This window comes from Alternaria viburni (assembly GCF_023758015.1).
Source record: "Alternaria viburni strain BMP 2772 chromosome Unknown scaffold_5, whole genome shotgun sequence".
Lineage (NCBI taxonomy): Eukaryota > Fungi > Ascomycota > Dothideomycetes > Pleosporales > Pleosporaceae > Alternaria > Alternaria viburni.
The window spans coordinates 453,638-465,762 of record NW_026055774.1 but is presented as its reverse complement, the minus strand read 5'-3'; the positions used below and the strand labels follow the sequence as shown (position 1 = coordinate 465,762).

Genomic DNA, 12,125 nt, shown 5'->3' with positions numbered 1-12,125 from the left:
TCATTCGCTAGCTGCGAACTTTCTCGATGCCATAGACCAATCGCATTCTCCAGACATGTACTATGGTTCACTTCGCGTCGAGCCATCCGGTCGCTTCTCTCGCATGATCGCCACAGCTGGGATAGTAATGCTTGTTCACACGCGTAAGGAGCGCCACACGGCCTATGGGACACTCCCTCCCGCTTGTGCAGAATCTGGGGAATCCTCAGGTTTGCATTTTGTATCCGTCCTCATAACCGAACGCTCAGGCCCGACTCACTTTGTTCATGTTCATGTTTGTTCATACATCTGTTTTCTTCTCTTGCTGTCCGGGCGCATTGTTGCACACGTCGGATCGTTCAATCGAGCCTAGATACTCTCCTTGTTGTGCTTCACGCGCAGCCATTCAACATGTACTTCCGGCCGGGATATGTGGTGGTGATTGTTGGGGCGATACTCACGACGATGTCGACCGTCATCGTAGCGTTGCGGTAGGACTAATTGGCGTTGATGTGATATGGCAACAGGCTGACGTCCTCGAACAGATACTATTGCAGATGGTTTTTGATGGGAACTGTCAGTGCTAGCGATCACCTCATGTTTGTGGCTCTTGTAAGTCTGAGCCTTGTCTCCTCGACGATAAAGCTAATGAGATTCAGGTAGTTACATGGGGCAACTTCGTGGTGAACTTCTATCAAGATGAGACCAGCGCCCATACTCGTCCAAGCTATCTATTCAATCCAGTGAGAAAGACCAAAGTTCAGCCAACAACAACGTCTAACATCCATCCAGGAGAAGCGGCCCCTGATCGAGCCGCAAGTCCGTGGCAATCTCATATCATGGTGGGTCTACCGCTTGACCTACACCATCGGGCTGGGCTTCGTCAAGCTCAGTATCCTCTTCTTCTACCGCGCCATCGCCGCAAACCGCACGTTCCGCAAGCTCGTTTATGCTACGATCGCTTTCGTCTGCATGTACACGTTTGCTGCAAGCATGGCATCTACCTTCCAATGCGAGAACCCATCAGACGCTTGGTCGACAACCAACTACTTCGCTCAGTTCGATCGCAACCCAAACGCCCACCGAAAGCCAGTCAAATGCTTCGACCCCATCAAGCTATGGGTGTTCTCCTCGGCATCCAACCTGATAACCGACATCATCATCCTCATGCTTCCCCTTCCGACACTTCTCAGTCTTCGCATAGCTATGACCAAGCGTCTAGCACTCATCGGCATCTTCTCAGTTGGCATCATGGCTATAACTGCATCGTCCGTACGCATGTGGGTCATGATGCTATGGGCTGAGTCGCCCTCCAACTCTGCCCGCTTTGGAAACGACCTACTCCTGTGGGGTCAGGTTGAGACCAACAGCGGCATAATCTCTGCATCTATACCATTCCTGCGTCTCTTGTTTCGCAGTACTCAAAAGGAAGAACGAAGCGCAACGCCAGTGAAGGTCAACAGAGTGCCATCGCGGCCTGTTCAGATCGATGCCTTTAGCCAGCACAAAGCACTCGATATGGGCGAATGGCCGCTCCAGGACGTCAAGAGAGCCAGTGAGCAGGACAATTGCTTCATCACAATACACGAAGAGACAGTGCGTACTAGAGGGTCTGCTTGGGGGCCCTTTATCACCATACCGGAAAGTCTGAGCTCAGCTAGTAGGGGCGAGACATTGCTAGAGCCACAACAGCATCCGCACATGACGGTCTGAGGAGCTCAGGGGTGCCTTCTTGTATTTGTAACGATAATGATAATCTGCCTTTAATAAAGTTCATGTTTTTCTCCCTCAAGAATGTAAGCAACTCGTAATAGCTGTGTCACTTGTGAACTGCACAGACTGCGCTGGTCTCATGAACACAGATGTCGCGTTCTGTATGCACATTGGCAGCTGCAGAAAGACATTCGTCACGGCCGACTGCGGCCATGTCTAACATCGGGTGTTGCATGAGGGGTGCAGGATGACATGGGTTTAACGATGCCGCCTTGCCATTTGAGGCTAACACCGGGCGGAGCTATCCACCTGGGCGTCAGCGGCGATCTCATGCGGCTGTCCAGAGAGCGATGGAGAGGTCACGTAGACGCCAGCGTTATACTCGACCGCTTTCACCGTCGTGCTCGCAGCTACAAGGCCGTTGTTTATCGCAGCACACCAATCGCACCTGTGGATCTCCCCCACATCTCGGCTTAAGTAGCAGGCGCTTGTTTACCCACCTGCACCGTGGCTTCCTCACGCCTTACCAAGCTATTCCTCGCCGCTGTCGCTCTCTTCATCGCAACATCCGCCATCCTGGCTTCAATCCGACTCGGCGGCCGCGTACCATCTATACTGCAATACGTCAAACCCTCGCCTCTACGGCACCCCCTCTACACACAACCGTTTAGGCCACTCACCAACTCCACCATGGCTCCCTCGCAATACAAGACACCGCCGCAGTTGCCGCCCAAGTTTACGGCTACCAAGGAGAGCTTGGTGAATGACGCAAAGCGACTGGTATGTGTGGCTCCGTGATTCCAGAGCTTCCGCTCGCAATTGCTGCTGCCGACCCCGCCGGAGGGGTGCATCGACCAAATGCTAACGCTTGCCCCAGATCGACAGGTCACGAGGTGTTCAGGATGCTATTGTCCGCGACGTGAAGCCCGAGAGCGCCAATTTCGCAAACGTACTCCTTCCCATCGCCCGCGATGACAACAAGATGGCCATCGAATCGCATATACTCGGCTTCTACAACGCCGTGTCGACAAGCAAGGAGCTCCGCGATGCGTCCAGCGAGGTTGAGCAGATGCTCGACGACTTTGGTATTGAGTCGTCTATGCGCGAGGACGTCTTCAACCTCATCGATGCGGTACTGAAGAAGGGCGAGGACCTAGACCCGGAGTCCCGACGGCTGCTCGAGAAGGACCACAAGTCGTTCATTAGAAATGGTCTGAATCTTCCCGCGGGCCCCAAGAGGGATCGTTTCAAGGAGATCAAGCAGCGTCTGAGTCAGATCAGCATTGCTTTCCAGAAGAACCTTAACGAGGAAAGCGGAGGATTGTGGTTTACACCCGAGGAGCTACACGGCGTGCCAGAAGATGTCCTCTCAGGACTCAAGAAGGGAGAGGGTGAATTCGACGGCAAGCTGTTCCTGACCTTCAAGTACCCCGACCTCTTCCCGACGCTCAAGTACGCGACGAACCCGGAGACGCGCATGAAGGTCTTCGTTGAGAATGAGAACAAGTGCAACGACAACGTACCTCTGTTTAGGGAGGCCATCCTCCTTCGTGACGAAGCCGCCCGCCTTCTCGGCTACGACAACCACGCGCAATTCCGGATAGAAGATAAGATGGCAAAAACTACCAAGACAGTCGACGACTTCCTCGGTGACCTTCGCACTCGGCTTGCACCAGGCGGCAAGAAAGAGATTGAGAAGCTGATGGCATTGAAAGAGCAAGATGTGAAGGAAAATGGACTTACCGGCCCGCTGACCAAGGACTACTACCTCTGGGACAACCGGTACTACGATCGCCTGTTACTGGAGAAGGACTATCAGTTGGACCACCAAGTCATTGCCGAATACTTCCCTCTGCAGACGACTATCCAAGGCATGTTGAAGATCTTTGAAGAGCTTTTTGGTCTGGTCTTCGTTGAGATCGTTGGCGAGGAAGACAGGGCTGCCCTTGCTGATGGCGGCAAGGGTTCCGATATTGTCTGGCATGAGGAGGTGCAGATCTTTAGCGTTTGGGATGACAAGGGCGAGGGCGAGGGCTTTGTCGGCTATCTCTACCTCGATCTGTTCCCTCGGGACGGCAAGTACGGGTAAGTAACGCCGCTATACAACCTGCATATGAAATGAATACTGACTTGTTGGTAGACATGCCGCCAACTTCAACCTCCAGCCTGGATACATAGACGAGAACGGCAAGCGACGATACCCCGCAACGGCACTAGTCTGCAACTTCTCGAAGCCAACAAAGAAGAAGCCCTCGCTACTGAAGCACGATGAAGTCGTCACCCTCTTCCACGAGCTTGGACACGGTATTCACGACTTGGTATCGCGGACAACCTACTCTCGCTTCCACGGCACCAACACTGTTCGTGACTTTGTTGAGGCACCATCTCAGATGCTGGAGAACTGGTGCTGGACACCGTCGCAACTACGCTCTCTATCACACCACTACTCTCACATCTCTGCCGACTACGAGAAGGCATATCTAGAGTCTTCGGGCGCCGACAAAAAGCCAGCGGAGCAGATCCCCCAGTCACTCGTTGCAAAGTTGATCTCAACCAAGCATGTCAACGACGCCCTATTCAACTTGAGACAGTTGCATTTCGGCACCTTTGACATGGCTGTTCACGAGCCAGCCAGCCATGAGGAGCTTGAGAAGATGGATATTACTGAGAAGTACAACTCTTTGAGGCACGAGATCAGTCAGCTGAAGGGACCTGAGTCGTTGGAGGGTGACAAGAAGGGTGACTGGCACTGGGGTAACGGACAGGCTACGTTTGGCCACTTGATCGGTGGTTATGACGCTGGGTAAGTCACGTTCGATCACTTTACCAAACATCACATGCTAACCATCACAGCTACTACGGCTACCTCTCATCTCAGGTCTACTCCACAGACATGTTCTACACTGTCTTCAAGAAGGATCCCATGAACCCCACCGAAGGCCGTCGCTACCGGCACACGGTTCTCGAGCGTGGTGGTTCCAAGGAGGAGATGGACATTCTTGAGGAGTTCCTTGGTCGCAAGCCCCAAACCGAAGCTTTCTACAAGGAGTTGGGCATCTCGCAGTAGAGGCGCGAGAATGTGCGAGTTTCAAAAGATTACGTTAGCAGGAGTGGACGACAGAGGTCAGGAATCATTGGCAATGAAGACCGCATTGGACGTGAAGGCTGGTCAAACGAGGATCTAGATATCGATGCGTGGGGGGCCCATTGGAAAGATGCGACTCCTATCGCTGAATGGAATGCAACGAAGGCGAGATGGTTCAGGAGGCGTGTGTTTGCTGCTGGGGGATACGTGGATACGGGACGTCCTTGGATTGGACCCAGATGAGGGTTTGTCAAAGACAACATCGCATCATGAGCCAACGCATTGTTAGCGGAGGTATAGTAGTCGTCCTGCCGGACTATTGCGTATTCATCTGAACTTTTGAGCACACCTGAACCACACCAGCCTCTATCACCGCATCTCACCTACACAACAACATCCTATCGTACCGTCCTCCCCAACACACCACAAAGAAAAATGCCCAAAATCCCACGCCCCTCTCTATCGTCCATCTCCTCCTCCTTCACTTCCTGCTGCTATCTCCAGAAACCATGCGCCGTCCGGGACTGCCGTAATACTATCAGATGGAGGCCAGATGCACAAAATCGCGGTGTATATCTGTGCAAGAGGCATATGAAAGAGCTAAGGAAGGTTGCGGCGGTCATTATTGATGATTGGCTTGTTGAGCAGATGCTGGGCGATGGGCCTTTTGCTGGGAGGGGGGTGCGGTGGTGGTAGTTTGTTAGACTATGCTTGCAAGCGAGATGGCACGGTGTTCTGAAAGCTTAGAAGATTGTCTTTCTATCTCAAGATCATTCCTACTATGAGAGTCACAACATATTTCCGAAAGAGCCTTCGTGGTTATCATTTGACGCGTCCACGGAACTGCAGGTGCTGGGGGGCCACCACCACGCTAGCGTTATCGCGGAATTGCGTCCGCATTGCCCGCAATACCGATAAGACGCGTCAAGCACGTCTTGCCAACCTCCCCGACGTTACACCGAACAGAGGCGCCGCTTTCAACACGAGAATTATGAACTCAACGGCATACGTTCGACCTGACGACTCATGTTGACGCGTCTAAACCGAGCGTAGTAAGCTTCGAGGGATCTGGGCACAGCACTTCGGCTCATCGACTACTCGTCTCGCACCACCCGGGCATGCACCATGGCTACCGTGACTCGCAAAGCACCAGATACACATGTCTGGTTTGGAGTCAGGTACACTATCACGGCATGATTCCGCCTACATCTACGACCGGCGTCGGGATGGCTGCAGAACCCTCTTCCTTTGCCGTTCCCCGCAGAACCGGTTCCTCTAATTCGTATAACCCGCCTCGATGATTGGACGAGATAGGACACTATAAGCAGAACGTGAGAGAAAGGCCCTGGGATCACTGACACACGTTCAACATGGAGCCCCTCTGCTAATGGAAAGATGCGGCGCAGAGATAAGCATATCTTGACAGGCATGCCACTGCTTCCTGATTAGGTTACAGTCGCTTCACCAGTCCAGGTTGTTCGGATTGGTTCCGCATCAACGACCATGATTCTATTGAACATGCGGCTTGAGCGTTTTCTCTTCTTCCTATCGGACTAACCGTCTACTGCGCTGTACAGAGCGAATGAACGAGAAAACCAACATGAGTTCTCGAAAAGATGTTGACGGCAAAGAGAACGAAGCGATGGCTCTGGACTTGCAACGGACCATGTCTGGGAAGCATGATCAGACGCAGGTCTCCGACCAGAAGCTTGAAGTAAGTCACGTCGAGACCGTTGATACCGTCTTACTTACCAAGCAGTAGCAAAACTTCAACGTCTTCTCCCTTATTTCTACGGCAACATCTCTGATCGCAACATGGGAAGCACTTGGGTCTACAATGGCCACCGGCCTCATATCTGGAGGCCCAGTGTCTCTGGTGTATGGATACCTACGTTCGTCTTCCAATCTGCTGGCTCGAATCGGCCTCTGATACAGATACCACAGTCGCGATCATAGGGACATTGGCAACAGCGTTGTCTCTTTCAGAATTGGCCTCCATGTGAGTCGAGAGCTCCTCTGTGGATTGCGAACTCATCTGACCACCACTTTTCGCCAGGTACCCATCGGCTGGAGGCCAGTACTACTTCGTCGTCCAACTTGCTCCCAAGAAATTCAGAGCAGCATGGGGATATGCCTCGGGATGGATCTGCATATTCGCCTGGCAGACCTTCACTGCGGCTGCACCGTTCCTCGGCGCAACGATGATTCAAGGTCTCGTCGTACTCAACTACCCGAGCTACTCGTATGAGAGGTGGCACGGAACGTTGATATATTGTGCCTTCCTTGGGCTTGCAGCACTTGTTAATGTTTTCGCTATCAGAATCATGCCTCTAATTTTGCATGCGACATTCGCGCTGCACGTCGGATTCTGGATCGTGCTGATCATTGTCATCTGCGTTATATCGCCCAGCAAAAATTCCGCGGAATTCGTCTTCACTACTTATATCAACGAGTCGGGATGGAGTAGTGACGGCGTAGCTTTCAGCATTGGTTTGCTGAGTAGCACATACGTGCTTGCGGGTTTGTCGCGTCCATTTCCAACAATGTACAAAACTGACAATTCGACCAGGATACGACAGCGCGACCCATCTCACCGAAGAGATCAAAGACCCCGAACGCAACGTTCCGCGAGCCATGTTGGCATCAATCATCATCAACGGCGCACTAGGATTCGGGTTCCTGCTCGTCGTCCTGTTTTGTATGGGCGACATCACCGAAGCGATGGAAACGACAACCGGATACCCCATCATCGAGATCTTCTACCAGATCAGTCGCAGCAAGGCTGCGGCGTCAGCCATGACCTGCGCCCTCATAGCCATAGCGGCATTGGCAACAGTACCTCTTCTTCTGACAGCATCTCGAATGCTGTGGTCTTTCGCCCAGGACGCTGGACTACCTTGCTCGAAAACGCTATCCCGAGTTGACAGCAAACATCATGTACCTCTACCAGCGATAGCGGTCACCAGCGTCTTTCTCATTTTGATCGGCCTCTTAAACATCGGCTCTACTACCGCTTTTAACGCCATCGTATCATTAGGCACAGTCGGCCTGTACATCTCATACTTGATGCCGATATTGCTCATATGTTACCAGCGGATCGCTCGTCCGAGATCACTACCATACGGTCCCTTTAGACTTGGAAGACTCGGTGTGGGTGTGAACCTTGTTTCTATCATTTACACTATCTACGTGTCTATCTTCCTTCTTTTTCCGCCATATCAACCTGTCACGGCTCAGAACATGAACTACGCACCGGTCGTTCTGGGAGGTGTTCTGGTGTTGAGTGCTGTGTGGTGGTTTGTCAGAGGGAAGAGGCAGTTCGTTGGGCCCGTGTTTGATACGATTGAAGGCCGGCCCGCACTGGATGATGCGAGAGTTTAGTGGCGACATTGTCGCCATCAAAGTCCATCAAGATCCCTTTAACCCAGGTTATGGTGAGCAAACGGGGCAGCAATATTTGATAGACTATATCAACAACCAACCTCATGTTGTTCTTACCCAATAAGAGCGTTATTGTTCTTTCCTAGGTCCGTTGACGGTGTTGTGCTAGAGGAAGCGACGTGACCTCATGACGCGTCGCGTCCAGGTAGATTTCCTAACCTCACGAATACACAGCTTCCACCTCCGCACCTTCGCATCAAGCTACAAATGGATCGTACGGCCCTTTTTATCCAAGAGGTATCGCTAGATTCATTACCCAAGCGGTTATGGTTAGTCCCTCGGTCTAACAGTTGCGCATCAAAACATCGACCACTAGGTGAGCTGCACGTGCTTGAGTTTGTACACATCCGAGGAGGCTTTTGCTGGTGTGACCAGGCTGTGCGATGGTAGATGTAGAAGACTTCATTGGAAATTGTGCAGCCAGGCTGTCGCAATGGACTTTCAGTGGCCTGCACTACCCCGCTCGATGATGCCTACAACAAGCAGCCACCTTTTAGTAGCCCATCGAAGTAGAAAATTCTCTTCGACAGTATGCTTTCTTCATTGAACATATTCAGACCCTAGTTATTCATTAGTACTGGGGCCTCTACCAGTATCCGATCTCGATCCCCACAGCACTGCGATGAATACAGAGACCCCGCCACAGCCGGCCGGTCATCGTTATACAATGGAATTCACCCACACGCCTCTCGACTATCGCGCGCCTTCTATCCGTCTAATGCGCATTCAAGCCGGACAGTCGTCAGACAGTCCTCTTCAGTGCGGACTGCGACACGCTTCGACTGCGAGCACTTATCTTTGCCTATCGTACGTCTGGGGCCCTGATGATAGCTGCCGATGGATTTTTGTAAACGGTCAGCGATTCCGCATCCGACAGAACTTGTACAGCTTCCTTAAACTAGCCAGAGAGGAGCAGCAATGGCGGTCCCATTGGTTTTGGATAGATGCTATCTGCATAGACCAGAGTAATGATATCGAGAGGAACCATCAGGTCAAGCAGATGGGAGATGTATTCGCAGGGGCAGTACAGGTCGTAGCGTGGCTTGGTACGCAGAAGGAGGTCGTCCTCTTCTTAGAGACCTCGAAATATAAGGAGAAGAAAGTGGCACCAACGAACAAACCACGAAAGTTGAAAAAACGAAGACAAACAACAGGAACCTCAGAAAGAGATCCACGAGCGATGATTAGCAGTTCACACCCACAAAGCGATAACAACGGAAGAATTTCGGCTGCGTACCTGGATGCATACCGCCATTTCTGTTTTGCTGATTATTGGGATCGTGCATGGATCACTCAAGAGGTCGCGCTGGCCCGTCAGATCACGTTTGTGGCTGGAGGAGTGAGCCTAGCAGCAAGCTCACTCTCTTTCGACCTTAATCATATCTGCGATGACCGCGTTGGAGCGCTGGATCCACACACGACACATGAACTCCGGGGTAGAAGTCTGATTTACCTGATGGACCGATTCAAAGCGAAGAAATCGTGCGTCGTTCGCGATCGGGTCTTTTCGCTGCTTTCTCTATGTGGCGAAGGCTCAGATGTGACTATTGATTATGGTGTCACGGACCTAAAAGTCGCCGAAAATGTCCTGAATTGCTGTAGACGCTCGTTCTGCCTATGTTCTATAGGTATAGTGGCACACGTCTTGGGTGTTCAAACCGAACTCACGGCCCCGCTTTGTCTCCTCAACTCGCGTCGGGAATATGCTCGGATTACCCTTCCGGTGACCACGGATCCGGAAACATTCAGAACCAGCGAGAAATTACCTGCTTTGTATGAGCCAAATTACAATGACTCGCGTCTCACATTGAAGATTCGCGTCCTTTGCCGCTCATACCGTGGACGACTTCGAGTGTCCCCCGTCAGGATCCCACTATTAGTGAGCTATGGACACGAGATCTTTGACGAATGGCGCACTCATACGATCAATGGATGTAGTGTTGATCTGTCAAACGACCAACAGTCTTGCACTGCGATCTTCTCATCGGCGTTTCTCTATGAGATCATTCAGTTCAATCGATCATTGATGCCGTGCTGTGAGCGAGTGACATACGAAGGGACGACGTCAGCGTGGACATCTAGTATGCCCGCATTAACTTTGTGTGGATAGGTGGGAACCTATATGACTGTATTATAATAGGCCCAATGAATGTGTGTTATATTGAGAAGATTGTATTTTTGTCTCTTGGTTTCTCGCTCGAACTTCGGTCGCTAACGACCGCTGTGGACTCTCTTGACTGGAATTTAACGTGCGCCTACTACGTTTCTTTTGTCAACACATCTTGTGTGAATGTTGTCACCCCTTTTGATTAGACTTACGCGCAGTATACTCTCCATACTGCTTCATAAGCAATTCATACAACTCATTCGTCGTCCACCTCTCCCGGCCAACAAGACCTTGCTTCGAATTCCACCAGTCGGCGTCTTCATTCCAATATCTCCTGTCGCGTAGATGCGCTCGGTTATGGTATGGTTGTGACGGACGAAGACTCGTTGGTGTCTAAGCTGCAATGATAAGAAATCAGCGAATCTTGGCATATTGCTCGCAGGGCGATATCTATAGCGCAAAGAAGACATGTAGGGGAATAACCTGCGATCATGCGGCGCTGTCATTGACGTTCATTGTTCACTGTCCTTGCATGCGGCGTAGCAAGCTTAGCCTGTGCCTCGATCTTTCAGAGACCTCTTGGCTCGTCGGATGAGCATTGACAACAATCTTCAAGGGTGACAATCGACAGATTGTCAGGAACACAATATCGCATTGTAAAAGTCTATGTCACTCCAAGCCGACTGAAGATCGTCGCTGTCAAAAACTCCGTAAACGCCATGCTTGCTCATATCGACATTATCCTCCGTCTGCGCGTGCCGCACTATTCGTCGTCGAGTATCGAGCTGGCCAGCGGACCAAAGAAGGGTACTTCGTATCGATCGAGTGTTGCGGCTGTCCACATGTTAGCGCCTGGTTCCATTCTAGCATTCACACCTTGGACCCACCATCCAAATATGCCCTCCAAGTCAACCACCCTATCCCCGCCAAATCTCCGATGAATAGCACCCAGGAGATGTAACTCGACCAGCTGAATATGATGTGCACCACGAAGACGAAGGCGAACAGCAAGCTGCTTTGCCAAGCGTGGAACCGAACATAGTCGCTTTGGTGCTCTAGAACCAAGAGTAACACACCCCCCGCTGGTGGTAGTAGAAGGTATGCCAGGCACGCTTCGTAGTCTAGTCGCCAGCCTAGAGACGTTGTGAACATGTCTACATCCTCGCGCGAACGGCCGAAGCCTGTACTCCGCGAAGGCTGGTCCCATGCTATGCGCTCTGTATCGGGTTCTGCGGGCGGCGATATAGGCGATTGACCTTGGAAGTAGTCATGCTGTTCGTATGCGCGTGTGGTGGGCGATGTGATATTACGTGTGCGGTCGATAGATGTCCTCGGCGAGTGGACTGGCGGTGGGGAGAGCGCGCGTGACGATTCGGGAATGTCTTGGTATGGGGCGAAGTTGGCTGCCATTATGTCTCCTTCCTCGGTCAAAGACGTATGTAGTATATCAGAAGCTTGTCGCTCAATTCCTGGGTATTGCGAAGTTTGGTGCAAGAGATAGGGCTGACGCAGAGGCAGGTGTAACCGGGGCTGTGACGTTTGGCAGGGATCCGAGCTCGAGATGGGCCGGGGTTCTGCCGCTGGCACGTGAATGATTGCTTTCGGCCATCTCCGCCGTGTCACTCCGCTGCAGGAACAGTCATGCTGTGCGACGTCTCTAGAAAACGACGGCTCACACAGCTTTCGAGTACCTCGCAGTGAACAGCATGCTAACGCAAGTGCAACGAGTCAATGCTAAGTGAGGTACCGCCGTCTTTACCGTCGCTGGCTCGAGGTCGCACTCTCCTTATGTCACAGGGA

At 51.9% G+C, this 12,125-nt stretch overlaps 4 protein-coding genes across 4 annotated transcripts; 3 read left to right on the top strand and 1 right to left on the bottom strand.

Annotated features, from left to right (window-relative positions):
* Positions 1 to 444: 444 nt before the first annotated feature.
* J4E79_003019 (uncharacterized protein) lies at positions 445 to 1,692 on the top strand (the record flags this gene model as incomplete). The annotated part of the gene is made up of 4 exons (XM_049351915.1): positions 445 to 470; positions 525 to 591; positions 639 to 722; positions 772 to 1,692. The coding sequence occupies 4 exons, from the start codon at positions 445 to 447 to the stop codon at positions 1,690 to 1,692; spliced, it is 1,098 nt and encodes a 365-aa protein (XP_049213386.1).
* Positions 1,693 to 2,382: 690 nt separating this feature from the next.
* Positions 2,383 to 4,759, top strand: J4E79_003018 (uncharacterized protein; the record flags this gene model as incomplete). Its single annotated transcript, XM_049351914.1, has 4 exons — positions 2,383 to 2,472; positions 2,570 to 3,777; positions 3,833 to 4,495; positions 4,546 to 4,759. The coding sequence occupies 4 exons, from the start codon at positions 2,383 to 2,385 to the stop codon at positions 4,757 to 4,759; spliced, it is 2,175 nt and encodes a 724-aa protein (XP_049213385.1).
* A 1,600-nt stretch (positions 4,760 to 6,359) lies between these two features.
* On the top strand, positions 6,360 to 8,158 carry J4E79_003017 (uncharacterized protein; the record flags this gene model as incomplete). The annotated part of the gene is made up of 5 exons (XM_049351913.1): positions 6,360 to 6,491; positions 6,540 to 6,669; positions 6,722 to 6,776; positions 6,834 to 7,297; positions 7,347 to 8,158. The coding sequence occupies 5 exons, from the start codon at positions 6,360 to 6,362 to the stop codon at positions 8,156 to 8,158; spliced, it is 1,593 nt and encodes a 530-aa protein (XP_049213384.1).
* Positions 8,159 to 11,088: 2,930 nt separating this feature from the next.
* J4E79_003016 (uncharacterized protein) lies at positions 11,089 to 11,735 on the bottom strand (the record flags this gene model as incomplete). Its single annotated transcript, XM_049351912.1, has 2 exons — positions 11,089 to 11,159; positions 11,213 to 11,735. The coding sequence occupies 2 exons, from the start codon at positions 11,733 to 11,735 to the stop codon at positions 11,089 to 11,091; spliced, it is 594 nt and encodes a 197-aa protein (XP_049213383.1).
* Between the last annotated feature and the right edge of the window lie 390 nt (positions 11,736 to 12,125).